The sequence below is a fragment of the Suillus plorans genome (genome assembly GCF_016647745.1).
Source record: "Suillus plorans strain S12 chromosome Unknown HD556scaffold_42, whole genome shotgun sequence".
NCBI classification, from domain to species: Eukaryota; Fungi; Basidiomycota; class Agaricomycetes; order Boletales; family Suillaceae; genus Suillus; species Suillus plorans.
This window is the reverse complement of record NW_024537426.1, coordinates 242,323-263,821: the sequence shown is the minus strand read 5'-3', so window position 1 is coordinate 263,821 and position 21,499 is coordinate 242,323. Positions and strand designations below refer to the sequence as shown.

At 47.3% G+C, this 21,499-nt stretch overlaps 9 protein-coding genes across 9 annotated transcripts; 7 read left to right on the top strand and 2 right to left on the bottom strand.

Annotated features, from left to right (window-relative positions):
- The first annotated feature begins 38 nt into the window (after positions 1 to 38).
- On the top strand, positions 39 to 2,713 carry HD556DRAFT_644454 (uncharacterized protein). The gene is made up of 11 exons (XM_041311169.1): positions 39 to 101; positions 169 to 174; positions 228 to 422; positions 480 to 566; positions 617 to 918; positions 970 to 1,021; positions 1,069 to 1,479; positions 1,537 to 1,923; positions 1,974 to 2,076; positions 2,128 to 2,279; positions 2,332 to 2,713. Exons 1-11 carry the CDS (start codon positions 99 to 101, stop codon positions 2,590 to 2,592), a joined length of 1,959 nt encoding a protein of 652 aa, XP_041158390.1. The 5' UTR covers positions 39 to 98; the 3' UTR covers positions 2,593 to 2,713.
- Positions 2,714 to 2,720: 7 nt separating this feature from the next.
- Positions 2,721 to 6,480, top strand: HD556DRAFT_1385560 (glycosyltransferase family 39 protein). Its single transcript, XM_041303372.1, has 11 exons — positions 2,721 to 3,123; positions 3,170 to 3,322; positions 3,374 to 3,972; positions 4,025 to 4,120; positions 4,170 to 4,667; positions 4,722 to 4,879; positions 4,931 to 5,078; positions 5,135 to 5,456; positions 5,509 to 5,527; positions 5,575 to 6,095; positions 6,158 to 6,480. Exons 1-11 carry the CDS (start codon positions 2,849 to 2,851, stop codon positions 6,192 to 6,194), a joined length of 2,826 nt encoding a protein of 941 aa, XP_041158389.1. The 5' UTR covers positions 2,721 to 2,848; the 3' UTR covers positions 6,195 to 6,480.
- Positions 6,481 to 7,045: 565 nt separating this feature from the next.
- Positions 7,046 to 8,243, top strand: HD556DRAFT_1385557 (uncharacterized protein). Its single transcript, XM_041303371.1, has 2 exons — positions 7,046 to 7,497; positions 7,551 to 8,243. The coding sequence occupies exons 1-2, from the start codon at positions 7,081 to 7,083 to the stop codon at positions 7,821 to 7,823; spliced, it is 690 nt and encodes a 229-aa protein (XP_041158388.1). The 5' UTR covers positions 7,046 to 7,080; the 3' UTR covers positions 7,824 to 8,243.
- Positions 8,244 to 8,426: 183 nt separating this feature from the next.
- HD556DRAFT_1445214 (uncharacterized protein) lies at positions 8,427 to 10,968 on the bottom strand (the record flags this gene model as incomplete). The annotated part of the gene is made up of 7 exons (XM_041306897.1): positions 8,427 to 8,634; positions 8,683 to 8,725; positions 8,778 to 9,518; positions 9,583 to 9,823; positions 9,878 to 10,251; positions 10,319 to 10,603; positions 10,668 to 10,968. 7 exons carry the CDS (start codon positions 10,966 to 10,968, stop codon positions 8,427 to 8,429), a joined length of 2,193 nt encoding a protein of 730 aa, XP_041158387.1.
- A 524-nt stretch (positions 10,969 to 11,492) lies between these two features.
- Positions 11,493 to 12,577, top strand: HD556DRAFT_1240578 (uncharacterized protein; the record flags this gene model as incomplete). The annotated part of the gene is made up of 2 exons (XM_041298126.1): positions 11,493 to 12,288; positions 12,345 to 12,577. 2 exons carry the CDS (start codon positions 11,493 to 11,495, stop codon positions 12,575 to 12,577), a joined length of 1,029 nt encoding a protein of 342 aa, XP_041158386.1.
- A 1,263-nt stretch (positions 12,578 to 13,840) lies between these two features.
- On the top strand, positions 13,841 to 15,830 carry HD556DRAFT_1528414 (uncharacterized protein; the record flags this gene model as incomplete). Its single annotated transcript, XM_041309382.1, has 5 exons — positions 13,841 to 14,339; positions 14,856 to 15,073; positions 15,140 to 15,208; positions 15,277 to 15,619; positions 15,673 to 15,830. 5 exons carry the CDS (start codon positions 13,841 to 13,843, stop codon positions 15,828 to 15,830), a joined length of 1,287 nt encoding a protein of 428 aa, XP_041158385.1.
- A 986-nt stretch (positions 15,831 to 16,816) lies between these two features.
- HD556DRAFT_1445211 (uncharacterized protein) lies at positions 16,817 to 17,157 on the top strand (the record flags this gene model as incomplete). Its single annotated transcript, XM_041306896.1, has 4 exons — positions 16,817 to 16,828; positions 16,882 to 16,914; positions 16,961 to 17,057; positions 17,105 to 17,157. 4 exons carry the CDS (start codon positions 16,817 to 16,819, stop codon positions 17,155 to 17,157), a joined length of 195 nt encoding a protein of 64 aa, XP_041158384.1.
- A 215-nt stretch (positions 17,158 to 17,372) lies between these two features.
- Positions 17,373 to 18,571, bottom strand: HD556DRAFT_1385532 (uncharacterized protein). The gene is made up of 8 exons (XM_041303370.1): positions 18,476 to 18,571; positions 18,446 to 18,451; positions 18,322 to 18,410; positions 18,249 to 18,261; positions 17,982 to 18,191; positions 17,876 to 17,929; positions 17,483 to 17,819; positions 17,373 to 17,394 (listed from the first exon to the last, which is right to left on the bottom strand). The coding sequence occupies exons 1-7, from the start codon at positions 18,482 to 18,484 to the stop codon at positions 17,556 to 17,558; spliced, it is 645 nt and encodes a 214-aa protein (XP_041158383.1). The 5' UTR covers positions 18,485 to 18,571; the 3' UTR covers positions 17,373 to 17,394; positions 17,483 to 17,555.
- An 846-nt stretch (positions 18,572 to 19,417) lies between these two features.
- HD556DRAFT_1385518 (uncharacterized protein) lies at positions 19,418 to 21,450 on the top strand. The gene is made up of 12 exons (XM_041303369.1): positions 19,418 to 19,511; positions 19,569 to 19,626; positions 19,676 to 19,735; positions 19,803 to 19,814; positions 19,873 to 19,878; positions 19,925 to 19,971; positions 20,024 to 20,176; positions 20,232 to 20,797; positions 20,855 to 20,886; positions 20,942 to 21,019; positions 21,074 to 21,161; positions 21,220 to 21,450. The coding sequence occupies exons 2-12, from the start codon at positions 19,603 to 19,605 to the stop codon at positions 21,228 to 21,230; spliced, it is 1,077 nt and encodes a 358-aa protein (XP_041158382.1). The 5' UTR covers positions 19,418 to 19,511; positions 19,569 to 19,602; the 3' UTR covers positions 21,231 to 21,450.
- Positions 21,451 to 21,499: the final 49 nt, after the last annotated feature.

Genomic DNA, 21,499 nt, shown 5'->3' with positions numbered 1-21,499 from the left:
AATTCGATATATATAAACGCGTCTTTGCATTCGGCTAACTCGACCCTGTTCCAAAATTTCCTCTTTGTGTTGAGGATTTTTCGACGCTTGCTAGCCCGATGGTCAGTGTAATTTTTTTGATAGCTTTGTCATAGAAGTTCTATCTTGCTCACTCAGTTTTGATTTTAGTTTGTGGTGCGTGCTGGTTGAGACTCATTTGAATGTAGCTCCGCCAACGGGTCTTACAGTTTTCTGGCGGGAGTTCTGGATCGGCCCTGCCTCCGAGTACAACAGACACCAAGAGCAAGGCAGGAAAGGTAACATCGCGGAAACCTGCTCTCCATCAGCCTTCCAAGCAACATCCGCTTGCATCCGGTGTGGCCTCGACCATTCGCAAGACTTCAACATCGACAAAACCAGTTCCGTTTACGTTCAGGACTAATGTAACAAATTGCACTATTGTGAAAATTAATTTGTTACTGATACACTAAATTTCTTAGCTTTCTTCGAGGACTGGTAGGTCGAGCTCCGGAGCTCCCCTCTCACCAAAAGCAGAGAAGTCGGCCAACACCGAGGCGCCCCCTGTGGTATATACAGGTTGGACCTTGAGAATTTATGCAACCTAATATCTTGACAGGCAAAGGACGATAACATTGAACCTCAAGTAGAGCCCGCGGGAGCAATCAACGAGCCTATTTATGACCTTGACAAAGTGAAAGCTGCCAAAGTTTGTTCTTCCCCATACCTGTCGGCTTTCTGCTTCTCAACGATGCAGGTGGAGTTGAAGCATCTCCGGAGTTTGACAGTAGACGCGTCAGACCTCAGTAAGGACCACGAACTACAGGCCGCGCCTCTCATTACAAGAGAAGCGTATATCACTGCTGGATACAAGAAACATTCCACACCATATGGAGTGATGGGTCAAGTGTTGTCAATATAGTAGGTCGCTTCTCTCTTTCTGTGTCCCTAATATTCATATTCGGTGCCAAGTTCGAAATCAAGTGCCTACGTCCCTGTAGATCCTAGACTCTATGTCAATACAGTGAGTCTTTCCGAACATTTCGCCTGTGTATCTCACGAGCTCTGCAGAATACGCCATTCACCGCTGTAGTGTGCGGAGTACAAGGCTCGGGAAAATCACATACAGTTTCGGTCCTCCTCGAAAACATGCTCATTCCGAAACTCCAGGAAATAGGTTCCCTGCAGCAGTCTCTAGCAGGACTCGTCCTCCACTTTGGGGAAGGTGGTGTCGGTTCTCTTCCGAGCGAGGCTGCATGGGTCGGTGTTCCGTCAATGGAGGGTGTAAGAACGCCGAAAGTGCGAGTCTTCGTGTCGAAGTCTTCTCTCAATACTATGAAGAGCGTTTATGCCCCTCTTGGAAAGAATGTTGAAGTGGTTCCCCTATTATTCAACGAGACAGAGTTAGATGCACAAGCTTTTCTATCTATGATGGCTGTCGGGTCGTCAGATTCCGCGCCACTCTACATCCAGATCGTTTTGGTGAGTCATAAATGACAGTCCATCCAGGGTGTGTTGTAGTCTGACGCTTCTTCCCAGAGCATTCTCCGAGATTTGGGAGAGTCGTTCTCGTACAAACTATTCATGGATCGACTTGACGAAGAGAAAAGATCGTTCAACCCCGCGCAAGTTGCCGGTCTTGAGCAGCGTTTAGCCCTCTTGAATTCGTTCATGGTGTCCAATGGTCCACAGTCAGCCACTTTTGGTTCAAAGACGTACGCCAATACCAGTGGACCCAGATCAAATGTTCTTGCTCCCAAATCGACCCCGCGTCGTTTCGCTGCCGGACAATTGACCATTGTTGATTTATCGGATCCATTCATTGACACAGGCTCTGCGTGCGGTTTGTTCGAGATCGTCACGAGGCTATTCGTGAGGGCTGAGGTTGAAACTGGAAAGGTTCTTGTTGTCGATGAAGCCCACAAGGTATTCCGCTCGATATCTCTTTAAAGCTGTGCCGTTCTAACGTACTATAGTACTTGTCCACAAACAGAGGGGTTTCAGGGCTAACCAAGGCCATTTTGACCCTCACGAGAGAGCAGAGACATTTAGGGATGCGTGTCATCATTTCTACCCAAGGTAACTCCAGCTCTTGGTCGGACGAGGGGCGGTGCTTATACAAAAACACAGAGCCAACTGTGGTGCCACCTGTCTTGTTAGACTTGTGTACTGTCGCTATTATGCATCGGTTTTCTTCTCCGGCGTGGTGGGACCACCTCGCACGGCACATCTCTGCTGACGTGTCTGTAGATGCAGCATTTGACACTGTTGTTAAGCTCCAGGTACGTCAGATGTTCGAACAGGAGGCTTTGCTAACGTATCGCAAACGTCCAGACTGGTGAGGCGATTGTTCTTGCGCCATCGGGGCTTGGCGTGTTCCCCCAGGATGAAGAGATTGCCAGCCCTGAGGGTGATACCCCAACTGTCTTGAAGATGAGCCAATTTGGAAGACGTTACATTATCATGAAGACACGTGCTCGTGTCACGAAAGACGGAGGGACTTCGGTTCTTGTTGTTCCCCATCAAGAAGAAAGCGAGGAGTCAGAGGAGTCAGAGAGCGAAGAGGAAGCATCTGAGGATGAGGAATCTGAATAAGTTAATCACATATCTTACCTACTATTATTAATAACCACAATATTTGCTGATTCTCATGATACTCACTTCATTATAAGTAGTCTACTTAGTTCATAAAAGCATTGTTTACATCTGTTTACTAAAGCCTTGTAAATTCAACAAGAACTAACTCTGAATACTGCCGGAGTGCGTCACTCGTCACCAAAGCGAATTTTCCTATCATTCATTGTCTAGTACTCCCTTTACATTATCTCTGTTTGTCTTTGTTCTTTATGCCATGGCCGCCAATGTTAGAGTGCGGCGTCCAGCTACTCCACCACCCGGTCTTCCACATGTCGCTCCTTCGTCTCATAAATATCCACCAATACGACAAGACCACTTAAGCGCAGATGAACGACGTGAAGCAGCTTCCAAGGGGTATGGACCTGGGCGAAGAAGTCATTCACCAGGTGGTCTCAACATCACATCTGGGGAATGGAAACTGCTGGCGGTTGTCCTTCTAATTGCACTTGGCGTCAGGATGTTCCGAATATCGAAACCAGATAGTGTGGTGTGAGTGTACCAGCTATTCACTCTACTCATCTGACGTATCCGTCAGTTTCGACGAGGTGCACTTTGGTAAATTTGCAGCGCGTTATATCAAAACGCGTTATTTCGTCGATGTGCACCCTCCACTTGCAAAGTTGTTGATCACTGCGGCGGCCTTCATATCTGGTTTCAACGGTGAATTTGACTTCAAGGAGATTGGGAAGTGAGTGTGTCTGAAACGGCATCTTTCTATCGTTGAGCATGCATTGACTAGGGTATTTGAAAATGCACCATACGTGGCCATGCGAATGGTACCCGCTACGTTCGGAGTCGCAACTATCCCAATCGCATATCTCACTTTACGAGCTCTTGACTGTCGCGCAACCACTGCACTACTAGCATCAATATTTCTGACATTCGAGAACGGATTGGTCACACAATCTCGCCATATCCTACTGGATTCTCCCCTGGTATTTTTCACGGCCCTCACCGTCTTCTTTTTTGTCGGATTTTCGAATGAGGACAAGAAAGAGCCATTTACCAACGAGTGGTGGACATGGCTCGCTTTGACTGGTCTGTCCCTAGGCGCTGTCGTATCCTGCAAATGGGTCGGTCTCTTCACAATTGCGACGGTTGGTGTGTGCACTATGTTGCAACTATGGCTTCTCTTGGGCGATCTTCGTGTCAGTCCAAGGATGTGGGCGAGGCATTTCTTTGCGCGGGCTGTTTGTCTCATCTTGATACCCATCGTTTTCTACATGACCATGTTCCAGCTGCATTTCCTTATTCTTGGAAGCTCAGGAGAGGGTGACGCGTTTATGAGCTCAGAATTCAGGCAGACACTGGGGCGGGGGATGGAGGACACGTATGCAGGTCCGTATATTGCGGCCATGCGCATGGATGTGCTCATTTCATATTATCATAGATGTTGCCCTTGGTTCAGATATCGCAATCCGACATCTGAACACACAAGGCGGTTATCTGCACTCCCATTCTCACAACTATCCTGGAGGAAGTGGACGTACGTATGACTTTCATTTTATCCCATCTCTCATTAAATAGTTGGACAGAGCAACAAGTCACACTCTACCCGCATAGAGATGATAATAATCTCTGGCGAGTACTCAACGCAACAGTCAACAATTATGAACAGTACGACTACGAACACAAGCCTATCGTGTATATTGACCACGGCTCCCACATCAAGCTAAGGCATCTCGTAACGGACAGGGGGCTCCATTCGCACGAAGTCCGCCCGCCTGTCTCAGATGTCGACTTCCAGAACGAGGTTTCAGCGTACGGCATGCCTGGCTTTATCGGCGACATCAACGATGACTGGGTTGTTGAGATTGAAAAGGGCGACAGTAGTGATAAGGAGTCGAGCAAACGCTTGAGGACGTTAAGAACGCATTTCAAGCTCAGGCACTTGAATACAGGCTGCTACCTCTTCTCGCACAAAGTGAAACTCCCTGAATGGGGCTTCGATCAGCAGGAGGTCACATGCAACAAGAACGCTGTCAAGGAGAACTCACTATGGTACGTCGAGACTGCTACAAAGCATCCACAATGTAAGGTCTCTGTATCTTGTAATCGGGCATATTCTCAGAACCACCTTTTCATAGTATCGGCTGATGCTCCAAAGGTCAATTACAAGATTCCCGGATTCTTCTCCAAATTCTGGGAGCTGCAGCAGGTCATGTGGACAACGAATGCTGGATTGACCGACCGTCACATGTATGACTCTCGGCCTTTGACCTGGCCTCGTCTTCGCCGTGGTATTGTGAGTTGTACGATTGCAATTGTGATTCATATCTGATTAGTTGTATACCAGAATTTCTGGGTCAAGGATCATCGCCAGATCTACCTAATCGGCAATCCATTTGTTTGGTGGTCGAGCACGGCTTCAGTCATCACATACATGATCGTCAGGGGCTTCCTCCTACTTCGCGCGAAGAGAGGATACCGTGATTTTGACAACAGTGAGGATTAGTGCAGTTCGGTCTCGTGTCATTCTGATCCGGGTGACCTGTTTTAGCCAAGGTTGTCAAGTATGATTCCCTCTGCGGTTTTCTCTTTGTCGGGTACTGCATGCATTACTTCCCCTTCTTCCTCATGGGCCGTCAACTCTTCCTTCACCACTACTTTCCTGCGCTGTACTTTGCAATTCTGCTTAATTGCGCTGTTTTCGACCTCGCCACATCGACTCTACGACCAAAGATTCGTTTACAGATTGCTGCCGTCCTCATGGTTATAGCGGTCATTACGTACTCGAAGTTTAGTTCCTTGGCGTATGGCAATCCCTGGACAAAACAGAAGTGCTCCAACGCACAGTGGGTGAAGACGTGGGACTTTGCCTGGTGAGTCTTGGATGTTGCATCAGGAGTTTGGGTTTTGACGAACATTTGTTAGTAATGAGTTTTTCGACGATGTGAGTTTTATATCATTCAAAGAGCACTTTAACTAAACGCCAAACAGTACTCTCAGTATTCAGGTGTCACTGTTCCTACTTTGAACCGGTCCACACCGATGGCAACTATTGGTGGTGAGCCCGGCGGGCGCGCGGCTATTGTGGTCGAGGACAAGCTCGGGCAAGATGGGGTCGTGCCGCCCGAAGACGAGCAGAGCACCACCGTCCCTATTGGTGTGCCGGAGCCCGGGCGGGATGTATTTGCGAAGGACGAACAGAAGGAAATCAAGAGCCAGATGAGGGTATTACAAGATGTGCCGGTTAATAATGTGGATGAGAAGGAGATTAGCGCGGTGACATTTGAACCGACCAGTGCAGCACCCGACGAGGGAAAAGAGGAGGTCAAGGTGCCAGCGGGCGGCATGAGTGCTACCGGCGAGTCAGAGGGTCAGGCGCATCCTAAAGTCATCGGCATCCCGGAAAAGGAGATCGAGGTGGAGCTGGGTGAGGATCATCGGAAGTCTCATGGGCCTCTTGACCATGAGGAGGCCATTGCAGATCAGGTGGCGCATGAGTTGTATCCTGAGGCCAGGGACGTTGAGTAAATTATTTAATCTGTTGCTATAGATGTGTTGAATGGTGTTTCCTGAGCAGACTTGATCATATACGAACTAGTATTAGCACATGACATTATGCCTATCCCCCATTCATTGATGGTACTGTATACATGTCACAAGGCGAGCTTCAAGTTGCGGTCGGGCGTCTTCAAGGGAATCTGAGATCTGAGGGCGGCTATTGGGAGATCGATGCATGTCTTTTTGGCGCCTACCTGGTTCATCATGATTGTACGGGCAGGATCAAATCTATCGTGACTGATTATGATCTATCATATACTTGTGCATCCCCGTTGTACTCCATTTTGATGCTGACAATTTCAAATGCAGTGTACAATTCTTATTGTTAACATAACAGTACCCGGCCGAAACCAACTCTCAAGTTTCGCGACCTCGATGAAACTATTTTCGGCCAGGAAATTGACAGAAACGAGAGTGAAGCAGGTGATGGTTCCAACGAGGATTCGGATGTATGGCTTGATGGTAGCATGGATCTCGTCAGTGAGGATGACCCTGGATATCTGCACAGGTGTTTGTTGGTAGTGAGGATGCTCGTCTAGATCGTGATGGCATGGTCCCGACTCCCGAGTTCCTGGACCTTCTCTCTGACAAGGCAATCAAGATGGAGGCTCAAAATCAGTCACGAATACTTGAGCCATCTTCAGAGGTAGTTAACGGTGGCCCTGGTTTAGCTTCAAGTTTTCTCGAACTCTGTAGCACAATGGCCGCATGGTTGGTGTCAAATTTCAATAACTTGCTCGAACTGTATTCTCGTGCTCTCAAGCAAGTGTTCATATAATTCTTCCTCATGAGCTGTACGAAGTTATTAGTATAGCTTTTCCAAGGGCCCGGAGTAGCGTAGTCTTATCAGGGAAAACCCATTTTTGTCGTACTAGAAAGCACCTCAGGATTACAAACTCAGCCCCGCTGTCTCCAGAGTCCAGACTCCACATTGTAGGTATGGCCGCTGTTCAAGTTCCTCAAAACATCTTCAGACACCATCGTCCTGACTATGAAGGCCCAAACAAGGGGGAAGCGAGTAGCCTTTTGAACGACCGTGAACAAGATTTCCATCGCCCTTCGGCTATTGCCAATAGCACGACTCATCATACGCGTCGTACTGTCACCTCACCAACCACATGCCGTGCAAGATCACTATCATTATCTGACACTGGTCCCTATGACTCATCCGATGAAGACATAAATGCACCTGTAATTCCTCCCATAGTCCGGAGTCTGTCTCGTTATGTGCATTCTGCGAAAGCACAACCCAAGCCCTACGAGAGGCATGGCCCCAGCACATTACAGCGCTGCTACGCTGCAAGCCAACTTTCCCCCTTTGATTCTAGAACTTTACTGGACATTCAGCCTGAGAAGGTACGTTAACCGGTACATACCCGCAGCTTCTTGATAATCAAGCAGCATTCCAGGGTAAAGTTTTACTCGAAGGTCGATTGCAACACCTGTCTTCAAAAGCAATTGCGCAAGCCGTCGTCATGAAACAAGCTGATGTGCAATGGAGGCGCATGCGTGCTCTGACAACAGCTTGGGAAATCCAAGCGATCACAGAACACAAAATATTTCTTCAGATGGTTCTTCAAGACGATGGTAGCACACATGCCAGTGCTGCATCAGAACCTGACTTCACGAATTTGGATACTCAGAATATCAATGCAGCAGCGGGTGTGAATCCGAGTCCATAAACACTAGCAGAATGTCGCAAGATTCCGTCAAGTCCGGTAAAACACCTGATGTAATTATCGTATCGATCCCCGTTACTTATAATACTGATCTTGCATAACAGGCTGAGCAGTAAAGCACAGGTTGTACCATATTATGATGCCTTCTGATCGTCAATATACTTTTCATTGGACGTTTTCCTCGTGGATCTGCTTTTAAGTCGATCATTATTCCTGCGTTGGCATCGAGTCGATCTCAGTCAGGCAGGTACGGTATGCTCGAATCAAGAGTTGTACAATTGAAGGATCGTGATAAAACCATAATCAGTTAAAACTAGTAAACGAATAATAGAAACTGATACGGCCTCAAACCTATACTGAACGAAGCTCTGCTATATATGTAAAACACTTCCAAAACTCAGCGGGAAGTTTTCACGGAACACTATCCCCAATAATCCGGTGATATATATAGAATATATACTATGGAAAGCAGGACCACCGCGCTCTATTTGTCAGCCAAAATCGTACTATATAAGACAGGAGCTTCTCGAGTACCCCGTACACCGTAAGAAGTTTGTTTTGTTGTACAGTCCAAGAAATACCGTGCAAGAACGTTCAGATAATATTCTAAGAGGCAATTGGACCATCTTCCCTACATCCGGCTTCTCCAGCTTCCGTCTCCTCTGTGCTTTCGTCTTCTGTTGTCGTGGCGAAGGGCACCAATCCAAACCCTGGCCACTCACAAAACTCATTGCATTTGTGCTGTTTCTCGAACATGCTAACCGTGCATTCCATATTCCCCTTGCCAAAAAGATCCTTCCCTTGACCAACCGACCTAATCAAAAAATTATATAAGCGAGCATGGAATGACATATTGACGCACGGGTCTGTTAGGATCTGCGGGTCCGTCAGCAGCTCTGTGCTTCCTATCAGGATATCCGAGTCAGTAGTGTATCGAGCTGCAAAGCAATGAATTACCTTGATAGTCTGAGATGAAGGCCAAGCCACCCGTCTTTACATACTGCACGTGTTGCGTGAAAGAAAAGAACGAAGCTACTTCATAGCCATAATCATCGTGATCGAGCAGAGGATTAGAGTCCATGTTGTGAATGAACTTCATAAAAACGTCTGGCCCGCCTTCAATAAGCTCCTCTACAAGATATCCCACACACGACGAGCCTGTTTTTGAGCCTGCCTTCGTAGGTTTGGAATCACGTTGAGAGTAAGAGATCGCCAAGCCAGCGTCAACGAAGCGCACACGAGGGATGTCAAATGGCGGAGGTTCCTCAGAGGAGGCAATACAGTGATCGATGAAGGCATATGTGAGCTGTAGGAGAGAATGAGCCCAATATAAAATGTTTGCTTCCTTGCCAAGCTTGGCTATTTCGTCGATTGACGAAAAACGACCTATTTTGTACATAAGGCTTGAGGCGGATGGAAACACCTTATGAAACGGTCGCTTCACTGCAACATTTTGACCAGGAACCGATCCTAGCCCACTTTTAACAAGAGGAGTGAGAGAAAGCCAACCAGGATGAGCAGTCTTAAATCCACCAGCCCCCAGCATGCTGCGCGTAGATGAATTGACTGTCAGCTGTCCGATTATCACCTGCGCTGGTTCTACCTTAAAAGAACGATAATTGAGATTCTTAAGGATATCTGCAAGCGGACGAGTGGGGATCCCATAGAAATGAACGTTCTCAGTGTATGTGCCAAGCACTGCAAGAAAAACAGTAGAGAAACGGTTAACAGTGCACCACTGTGAACAGGACACCAAACTCACCTTGTGCAACATCAAAGTTTGTTGCACTGCCTCCACTCCGCAGTGCTTCCTTTAGGTCGCTGCGATCAGGCGAGCTAAACAGCGCTTTGGGTGGCGCAACTGCAAGCTTTTTGTGAGGCGGTGATGAAGATGTGGTGGTGGTGCTCAGATTGTTCCTGTGGGACCGTTTGGTAGACTCGAAGGCACTTGACGATGTAAGATTTTGAGTGGACGCGGAGGCGCTTTGCAATACAGTAGAGACCTGTAGCATAGATATGAATCATCTGAAATGCTGCCAGGTGTAAAACAAACTTACGTTCTCCGTTGTTTCTACTCGATGTTGAACTTGAACTTGACGAGCGGTGACCTGTCTTATCTCCTCCGCTTTTTCTACCCATTCCTCATACTCATTCCATTGAGCCTCCGGAACGACGAGCATCAGCGCAAATTGCTTGGTCTTGAATGTGGGTGCCTTCGATCCTTTCTTGCTTGGGACCATGCATTGTGAGATGAAATATGGGACCGAGGCCTTGTGCGTAGAGAGGTCAACCCATACTGCATCTCGGACAACAAACTCCTCGATACGCCACGGGAATCCTGCACTGAAAGTCAAAATCTTAGGAAGGATAGTGTCGAATGCAATATCCATGAGCCCAGGAGCATCAATGCGTGCGTCAACATCTTTTTTGCCTTCTCAGATATTCTATGATGATTGACGAGTGAGTGACATGCTGGTCGAATGAGTGATGATGAAAACAAACCCCAATTGCAACCCAATGTCCTTTCCTCCGTGCACCGACCTCATGGACTGCCGAAATGTCGAGTGTGATGGTTTCCATTGGTGGAAGTGCATATGAGAGTTTTGACCAACGCTCACGCTTGGTGCCATACTGCGCATGATTTACTGAATAGCCTGAGCCTGAGGAGCGACTCGGCTGCCCCCATGACGATGGGATAGCGATGTCTGGCCCAGTGGAATGGGTCATTGACGGCGGACGAATGCCACGACCAAATGCAATAACAGGAGGGGGGTTAACTGTTGCTGTGTGTATGAGTCTCGGTCAGATCTAGTGCACGACACAAACAGTAATCAACAACAAACGTACATTTCCTCTGTGCAGCATTGACAGTTTGCCGGATCGTGCGTGGGTCAGGGAAGGTATGGGAGAGCTGCGGCTGTGGAACGGATCTACCAGTGGGTCTCACAGATGTGGCTGGCATGGTTAGATAGTGGGAATGGCATGGACCACAGACATAGCGGCCAGGTTTGCCTGGGTCGACGGTACCGACATAGAAGCAAGGATCACCTTTTGCAATCCTTGCTCGACAAACAGGGCGTTCACAAACACGATCTTCTGCAGCAAACACATCTTCTGTAAATTGAGAGATGAGCTCGAACTCACACATGGTAGAGACACGGTGAGACACGGTGAAGGAAAAGCAGTTTGAAATTACTAGCCTAAGTAGACAGATTATATATCTGACGCCATGTGGCCAACGCCATGCGGCCATTCAACCACATGAATGTGAACAACCAAGGGCCTCGTAGATAGAGCCTCCCCCAAGTCTCATAGATAGAGCCTCCTCCGAGTCGGAGGGTGCTTGGGCTACAGTGCTAATTGATTAGTTGCGATTGACATCATTAGACCGCGGATCAAAGCTTGCTTATCTCATACGCCTAGGTTAGGCAGAGTTAGGCACAGGCGAGGTTAGGCAGCTACTTTGAGCCACCTAATGGAAAGCTTTGATCCGCTGTAGAAACAACAATACTGTGAGGAACAAATGATGCTCCAGACTGTATCTGTAAATGTTGTGAGGTCGCGCGTTGCCTAGTCTGCTATACTTGAGACGACAAGTGCGTTCGACCCTAAAGGGGAAGCGAGTGCAGCAAGGATCTGGTAGTAGGCGCTGAAGGCGCTACTGGTCGGCCAATGCGAAGCGCGGGAAAGCGCGCAGGTGCGTGCGAGGCACGGGAAAGCGAAGGTACGCGCGTGAGCGGAAACAAGTGGTTGAGGTTTATATACATATTGAGGTTATTTTGCAGGTGTCGGCTTGCGAGAGATCTCGAGCTTCTGGGAGCACATCCAACTGACTTGCAGTGCACGAAGCTTCAAGAACGTGGCAACGTTTTACGACGCAAAATAGAACAATGGAGCAACGTTCAACTTTTGTACATGCCAGTCGTGGCTCGCCTGTGTGCATCGGATATGCCAACAAGCAGGACCCATTCGACTGAAGAGAAGGCTCACGAGATTGAACTGTGGCTTCCCTCCAAGGTCTGCAAACAATCCACAGACGCATTGCATCAATGTGATGCCACTCTGTGTCAGTATGAGTGGGAGCTTCGCAGGGCCCAGGCATATGATGCGCTGGATGAACTCCGACGTCACCTGCGCCTACGTGCACATCTTTACAAATTTAAAGACACTCATATTCGTGGCCAGCGAGCTAATACGCGCGCGTCAGCTATCATCGACAAAGTCGAGTCGAACGTATTGGTCGCTGCTGCAAGGTATCGGAGAGCGTGGGCTGCACTCGAAAATCTCTCTCCTGCTCTGTCTCATACTACGTGGAAGGTGGAGTTCCCGAAACTGGAGAACGACGACATTCGCGGCATGTCTCAAGGCAAGCTAGGCCAATCGTCTGGAAACCGTACCTTGTCCTGGATATGGAAAGCACGCGGTGTAGCTAGTGACGCTCCTGAAGGGGAGACGGTGCTCAATGAATGTAGGTCAAATTTTTCTTTTATTATTCTGCATTGGCTGATACCTGAATATCACTAGCCTTAAGAATTGAGTGGTGCAAGTCTCGCACACGAGCTAAGCGTTGGGTCGAGGAGGTGCAACTTCTTCGAGAGGAGATGAGGCGTGTCACAGCATACCTCTCGTGGCATGCTACGTGGTGGGACGCGCAAGCAGACCGTCGTACAGGGCTCGAGCCGGCAGAGGTTGAAGGTCTAAGAGGATACGCCAAGCGTCAGGCAGCCGTGCGGCGAGATCTCCGATATACGTTGTAGGGATTCATTTCTGGCTGGGCTTGTAGAGACTGTTTTTACCTTACCTTATGTTGGCACTTTTGTAGCTTACATAAGCAAGTTATTTTTTCACCAGTTACCAGTAGGAGTCAGAGTACTAAGCAGTTTTTCATGATATTTCCTCTCCTCTGAGCCTTGAGCCTGGTCCAGAAACCCTTTAGGGTCGAATAGCAGCTAGGTTCTGCAAGACCCAACATTGTTCAGACTCACCATCAGAATTGTTGTACCTTCAACGTTCCTCTCAAAGTGGAGTGCCATGGACGGGATTTTTTAATTTAACTATTTACAACATTCTGGCGAAGCAATCAAATTCATTGGCGAACGATCAGTGACGCGCACTCCATTCCTAAAAATACTAACATTCGAGTAACATCGAGATCACAAGAGAGATCCCGATCTTTGGAACCATTGGGCTATCGTGCCTGGTATCATTCGGGTGACATGCGCGCAGCGCTGTCTAGGACGTTAAGCTTCACATTGATAGCTTCGAAACAAACTTACAAAACACGGTGTGTCTTATTAGGCATGGTTAAGCATCATTCTGCCATGAACAGGTGTTTTCTTTATGATTTTTTACCATAATGCCATTGATGTTGTTGTGTTATAGACATGCCTATGGTCACGCAAAGTGACCCAGGATCGGAGAACTTTGGTATTGCTAATGCGCACACGATGCTCCGTCAATGGCACGACCCGACACTGCAAGGTACCCTACAACATCGCTGGATGCGTACAAAGAAAAACGTCATGCCAGAAATTATGTGGTCTCAGTTACGACGCCGGTTCACTCCCATCAGTGAATTCATGAGTCCTTGATTTTGTAGCCATGGGAAGTATAAGATGATATCATTATGCTACGGCTGAATATACCTATGTATACAGCAATAAATATTAGTTATCGGTACATAGCCATGAATCTCTGAAAATTCATTTTACCACGAGGAGTTTGCGACAAGATTACAACATTGCGCCGTTGCAGCAATCAATATCCAATAGCATAGTTAAGTTATATTTGTTGACTCATACCATATCCCTTCATTTATGTTTTAAACTACCAAGTGATATAAGACTTTATCGTGGAAAGAACTGTTAGCACTTGTAACCTAATTTATATTCTTATGAGAGTTTCAACCAGCGAGGTATGATAGTGTAATTAGGTACCGTTTGTTGAGCAACATCATATTACCTCATTTATGTTTGACTTACAAAACTATATAGATTGGTTCAAATATTGCGTGAATTACAATGTCATCCAAGATCATGCACGTGACTATCACCTTAGCCTCAAATTTTACCTTAGAATTTTCGGACAACCTCAAATCATGTGACCAGCGCAAGTGGTTGAAATTGATTTGTCATTGTTTGCGCAGGACGGAAATTTTCACGCAAGTTCCTTTCAATCCTTCTTTCACCGCTACTACCACCACCTCTCGACTCAGCCTCTTCGTTCCTCCCATTCGTGGTGGTCCCTCCCTGGCCTTTTCCTTGTGGACCTCCTTGGCCGTTCATGGTGGTTCCTCCCTGGCCTTTCCTCGTGGTTCCTTCCTGGCTGTTCGTGGTGGCCCTTCCTTTCCTCGTGGTTCCTTCCTGGCCGTTCGTGGTGGTCCGTCCTTTCCTCATGGTTCCTTCCTCTGGCCGTTCATGGTGGTCCTTCCCTTTTCTCATGGTTCCTTCCTCTGGCCATTCATGGTGGTCCTTCCCTTTCCTTTCCTTGTGGCTCCTTCCTTGTTGGCCTTTTCTCGTGGTTCCTTGCTGGCCTTGGTCCCTCCTTTCATTCATCTCTCCGCTATCTTTCCCTGTTTTCTTTTTGTCTTGTAGCTACATATGTAGTATTTAAATATAAATAAAATTAATTTGCTTCACAAAATGAGTGCTGAGGATGATAATAATTTGGTGCTGGTGACAAAATGGCAGGTTGTTGCAGGCAATCTGTCATGCTGGCGCTTTCGGTAGTTCTGTCTAACTTACTCCAGGTAGTATCATTCTGACAGATATCATGTAAATTTTGCAATTAGATAAAGCATTGTAAAGCTTTATATTTTCATGTCAATTATTTGATGCTTCGGAGTTGTGAACCTCCCTTTCGTTATGGCATTTCATAAAATTTTATACGATAATCAGGGACGCGTCTTTCCTCTATAAGGCCAAACATAACAATGTGATTGTCGATAGCAAAATTATGCTAGTTCTTGTGATTATGTACTATATATTGTTATTTATTGCTATCTACTTTCCTCACGGGTTCACTGATGTGGCCCAGGCTTCGAGAATTACTTAGACAGTGGTGTTGATGCTGGCTGGTATGACTGTGACAGCACTTTGCAACGGTGTGTGATACATTTCTTGTATGCTACTACGGTCCTTAAAGATGGCTGCAGCTTAATATTTCGATGGGTATTTATTCCATGGCTGCAACGCGAGCTTGATGGGTACAAGGACCGTATAAACAATACTGCGAAGCGACATGATCGCAACAAGGTTGATAAAGTTCTCATACCAGTTTTCCCTCACTCTCGCTGACATGGCCTACTATCTACTTTCAAGGTGCTCCCTCATGGGGTCCCAAACCTCATTTATGATTCACCAGGTGACTTTGGTGCACTTGATTTCAAAGTGTGTGATACGTCTCCTATTATTTTCATTTGCATGTGCTAAGTACAAGTATTTTGATTTCTATCTAGATCGTTCTTGAACCAGGCGCTATAGACCATGTTCGTAATCTCTATGTTGATCTTAATCACGCTGTCTTTGAGCTTGTCCCTCGAGACTTCGGTGATTTCTTACATCAGTGCTATGATGAGCTTGGCCGCCCCATTGTCGATCGCCACTCAGCGTGGAATGTCTATTTGGACTTACACCAGATCACCTCTCGACTTTACGAGCAGCTGCCGCCAATGGTGCTCCCCGATGACAATCTGGACGATGATTTCTTACCGCTCTTGGAAGACCACCAGGACTTGCCATTTCACGACGGAAACGATGGAGCTTATTATATGGGTGGTGTAGGTGGGGGATTGGGCCTTGGTGCGTCTTTTCCATCATGCATGCAACATTACAAAGACCTGACTTCGTTGTAGATGAATCTCATTCACGACAATTGGACATACTTGCAGGGCAGGATGAACCTGATGTATCTCTCATTGAAGACACCAACCTTGACGAGTCTGGTCACGCTGGTCTAGTGGTCTGGGAGTTTTCCGATGACGAAGATGGACATGTGGTTGACGAATGGTAGTTGGATCTACAATAAGACTTATTATGTAGCGTGCGTGATATTGGAATGTTGCGCACAAGGGATCCCCGACTCCCAAACGCATGCTTCTTGTTTCCTTCCCGTACGATTTCCAACACGGGATGACCTATACCGTCAATTATTGGGTGAAACAACATCAACCTAATGACTGCACAGCCAACGGGCGAGATCTTCGACGTACTTTCAACACAATGCCCAACGAAAAAGTTGATGTCATTCGGCGTGATACCACTGATGACCAACTTCTTCTTGGGGAAAACCAGGATTCGAAGTCGGGGAAAATAAGGACGGTTGAAAAACATCTATATTAGGTACGTAGCAGGACTTACTCTATTATATTTTAGCTCTGTCTCTGCGGTTTCCGGAGTCCTGCACCAGAAATGCTGACAAATAGAGCGCGGTGGTCCTGCTTTCCATAATATACCACCTCAGTTGCCACTATATTTTGTAACCATGCATCTCGTTCAGAATTTTATCAACTTATTACTGCGACAGTACTGCCTGTGTATCCATCATGATCATGATAGTATAATACATGGAATCGTCTTCAGGCAAAAGATGCTTAACTTCGGTCTGCACAGTTTTTTCTTCCCTGAAGTACAGTATCTTCGGTTGTGCAGATCCTCGGAACAATCTGATGTGACGCCTGTCCAACTCCTATGACAACTCCTGTGGCCAGACTTCAATTCCAAAGGAAATACCTATGCGCGGTGCTAGATTCGGGGCTGTGACAGACCGTATTAAATGGTATGCAGGTGAAACTTAGCACATCAAGAATACTTTCATTATCTTCACCATGTCAGCTACGACTGAAGGTTATCAGATCGCGCAGGTGAATCCATCGCTTTTCCAGTCCATAGTACAAACACTTATGTTTCAATGCCTTTGCACATCGATAATATTTCACAGGTACGCACTTCGCTACTAGCACTCCCATTGCCCGTCTGACAATCGAGATAGTTGCAGCGATGGCAGCAGTGGTGAGCATCTGAACTGTGGTCATCCCTAGTACTTTTTCACATCTTTGAACCAGGCCTTCGACTACTGCTTGACGCTTTCACAAGAGGTTTGTGACCATGTTTGAGTCCGACGCACGCTAAGTTGGCTCGCAGGCCCAGTTGATCTGGGGAAAGAAGTGGGGTGTCATTAGAATTACTTTTACCCTCACTCGTTATGCCACCTTGATGGGTACTGCCATGACCCCGTACGGTAAGTTGCGAGTCCTTGCATCATGTGTCACCTTGATGATATTTAAGCTGCGGTGACTGACCGGTCTAAGTACACAAATGTTCGTGAAGTCGTGATTTAAATTACACTCTCGCTGACTGTCCTTCAGTGTATAACTTTTAATGATGTTTCATATAGTAAGTAGCGTTGAGATACTCATATAAATGATTCATGCTGATTCCAGTCAGAGCGCTGTATAATCTTGCAATGGATACAATAATGACATTACATTCAAAGAGCAATTTAGCATGTCACGAATGTAACTGTCCGCGTGTTCAGTGATTGTCGTTGATCGTGTGAAGGATACCAGGTTTGAAAATTCATGATCATTATAATGCAAATAGTACGGCTTGCTAGTCAGTTATAAAGGTCTATCTTAGCGATAGGAAATAGCGACGGACTCTATCCCGCCTGGATGCTGATATCGATATGATCTATGGTATATGTTCCCCAGAAATGGTAAGCCACCCTCGTTCTATTTTATGGTGATGCGAGAGTCTTCAATGCCTCCTGTATCTTCGCCTCCTCCTGCGCCCATGATGGAACAGGGATCCTGTACGTATCTCCAACTCGGGCATATGAGATATCGCCCACACGCGCGACAGGCTTGAACTTTGTGAGGTCGACGGCACCTCTGCTTGTAAGCATGTCTTTGCGCACATGGAAGTACTTGACGTGCGCGAGGATGAGCGTGCTGTTGTGCTCGCCTGTGACCGGGTGCGTGATATCTATCGATTTGTACAGCTATTGAGAGGCAACGATGTCAGCGAGTGAACGGGCTAGGCGTGAAATGAAATTACCTCGCATTCCATGCTAAAAGCGCTCTCCTTGACGCGTGAGGCTCTTATTTGCACCTGAACGCGTCGTTGTTAGCGCATATATCGAATGATGAAGGTGCACGCGTACGCATTTCGCCTTTGTCAGACCGCTGAGAGCCCACTCGTCGAACTCGGGAGGAGCATCTACAGCAGTCGAATTTGCATTCTCGACGAATGCCTCGCTGATGATGTTCACAGCGAATCCTTGGCCGTTCTTCAGGTTGGTGGTCGTGTCTTTGAGGCTGCCCGTAGCATTGTGGTTGATCGCGAATGAGATGACAGGCGGGTAGTTCGTGACCTATGGGAAGAGGTTATTAGACCATTAGAGGGATGCGTTGTTTGTCGCGTTGCTTACTGTGTTGAACCAACTGGTGGATGCAAGCCAGGTAAGCATGCAGAATGTGTTAGATTATGGAGGCGTGTCTTACCTGAAGGGTGCCAGGTTCTCTACGCCATCCTCGCTGATAGTGGATACGAGTGACATGGGGCGTGGTAGAATGCCTGAATTCAAGAGCTTGTTGAGGTTGCTGTCGATCACGGTCACGATCGCGGCTGATAAACAGGTAAAAAAGGTACGTACGTCTTGTCCATTTCTGCTGTGCTGTAAACTTTCCACCCTGCAGATTCGCCTGCAAGCCAGTCTTTTCCGGCAGGAGTGGCGTCGACTCTCTGGCCATATGTCCAGGACGGATTGGGTGATTGGGTGGTGGTGGAGTAGGAGGTGGTATCGAATGGAGGGATGTACATTGTTGGTGGATTAGCTGGATGAAGACAGCAAGACTGACCCTGTTTTTATAGTTACATGGTCGCGAGTATTGAGGCCAGTCTGTATGAGGTCGAAGCGCTGATAACGGATGATGCTGACTGCTTGGCTTACAATACTATCTCATAAGGACGCAAGTTGGGGATCGGACGATTCGGCACTCGCGGATGATGGATGAACGCATAGAATCGTGTCGAGTCCGTGATCGCATTACAGACTCAGTGCTAGATATCTGTCAGAACTTACAAATGGATCAGGTGCTCCCACATAACTATACTAATAAGAGGTGATAGACCGGTCCACCACTAAGACGAGGGTTAGAAGCAGCCAAACAATGACATAAGGGCAGGCATTATTATTGAACAGTCAGTTTCTATATAAGGAACAATTTGGGACCCCATGGTACGTTCACGTTGAACTTGAACTGAACTTTGCCGACATTCACACCCTTTGGGTTCACTGAACGGACACCACGGTCAGTGACTGGCAGAACACTGGGTGTGGGACTAGCCTGGGATGGTTTGGTGTGAAGTCGGTGCCCAATTATGGGACTTTGGGAGTCTGCCTAGGAAACAAGGGGGACGGTGGGACGGCCTGGGACCAGATTGCAGAACCACGGTCTCCGGGAATCGCGTACTTGTTGATCCCGGAGTGAATGTACTTTCCAAGGATGTCGTACGCTGGTTGTATCGAACGTTTTTTCCAAGGATTTAGTAAGTATGCACTGCACCTGGGGATATGATGCGATATTTAAATGAGTCACGTGACAAAAATGATTTGGTAATGGGTGATATCGGACGAGGGAGAGCTTATAATCAATCTCAAAGTCGTTTCACTCCATCGGTAGCTTATAAGGTACCTTTTCGCTCCTATTTTAAAGGCTGTTCTGACGCTCTTTCCATCTTGTTCCAGATCTACTATCATCGCACTTTCTCGTCGATTCATCATGGGTGTCCTCGATATCGTTCCCGTTAGTACAGTCAATCATCGGGCAAGCTGATCCACTGACGTCCTCGCAGGCTGGTGTCCTAACTGGAGATAACGTTCGCAAGTTGTTCGACTACGCAAAGGAGAACAAGGTAAGTCGCTCTCGACTTACTATATCCTATTTTCTTAATGAAGCGCCTTGCGATTCTACTTCAATAGTTTGCCATTCCTGTGAGTGCCTTCCCTATCGGAGGTAAATATCCTGCTGAAACGACGATGTCTTCACCAGGCTATAGTGAGTGACGAAATCAACCACAGTCTCCTGGCCTGACTCCATCAAGAACGTCACTTCCTCATCCACCGCTAACGCCGTCTTGGAAGCCGCAAGGTCAGCAACTGAGTCTTAGCGATTCAAAAAATGTTCACATCCAGCTCCGCAGAGATATCAAGGCTCCAATCATCCTCCAGGTCTCTCAGGGTGGAAGTGCCTACTTCGCCGGGAAAGGTCTTTCAAATGACAACCAGCAAGCTTCCATTCTGGGAGCTATCGCTGCTGCCCACCATATTCGCACAGTTGCGAAGGCCTACGGCGTGTGAGTCTTACCTTTGCCTGGGATCTATGTTATTTTGATCCACGATGGATATCAGGCCTGTCGTTCTTCACAGCGACCACTGTGCCCACAAGCTCCTTCAATGGTTTGATGGCATGCTTGCTGCCGATGAGGCTTATTTCAAGGAGCACCAAGAGCCCCTTTTCTCTTCACACATGCTTGACCTGTCCGAGGAGCCAAAAGAAGAGAACATCGCAACTTGCGTCAAGTACTTCAAGCGCATGGCACCTATTGGTATTTGGCTAGAGATGGAAATTGGTATCACCGGAGGTGAAGAGGACGGTGTTGACAACACTGGTGTCGACAACGCATCCCTCTACACGCAACCCGAGGACATCTACGATGTTCACGCTGCTTTGAGTGCTATTAGCCCCAACTTCAGCATTGCTGCTGCATTCGGTAACGTGCACGGCGTCTACAAGCCTGGAAACGTCAAGCTCCAGCCTGAATTGCTGGGCAAGCACCAAGCTTACAGTAGCCAAAAACTCGGTGGCAAGTCCGAGAAACCTCTCTACCTCGTGTTCCACGGTGGTTCCGGGTCAACCAAGGAGGAGATCAAGACTGCAGTCGACCATGGTGTCGTCAAAATGAACGTTGATACTGGTAAGTCTGTTAGGTTTAGCAATGAATTCAGTCGCTGACGCGGAAACTGTCGCTCAGATACCCAATTTGCTTATCTCGCTGGTATCAGGGTACGATTGACCATCAGTCCTGGAGATCGCGCAACGGCTGACCGTTATCTCTCAGGACTTTGTTTTCAAGAAAAAAGATTACCTGCTCACTCAAGTTGGTAACCCCGAGGGCGCAGACAAACCTAACAAGAAGGTTCGTTACTAGCTTATCTTTTCTGAGATTTCTGTCATTCATGTTTGATTGCAGTTCTATGACCCCCGTGTCTGGGTTCGTGAGGGTGAGAAAACGCTCTCGGCGCGGGTCAAGGAGGCTTGCAGTGACCTCGGCAACGTTAGTGAGTGTCAAATTGAGCTTGATCGTCGATCGGTCATTGACGTGAACATCGCCCGTAGACCGCTTGTAAAGAAAGTGCCTGTGAATGCATGTATAACTTAGAAGCAGAGTTTCAAGATGTGTACTTCTGTAAATGCTCGGATAATTATGACGCCCGAAAGCAGCCTTGTTGCTATTAATTTAAATCGACATAAACATGCTCGAGATGTTCTGCAGAACTGAAAGGAGACCGTCGTGACTCGTGAACGTATGAAGAGCTCCAGGTACTATCTTAAGACCTTGGTTGATGGAAGCGTCGGAATTTGACAACTGTGGGTGGCTTCCAATTGGCCGAACTTC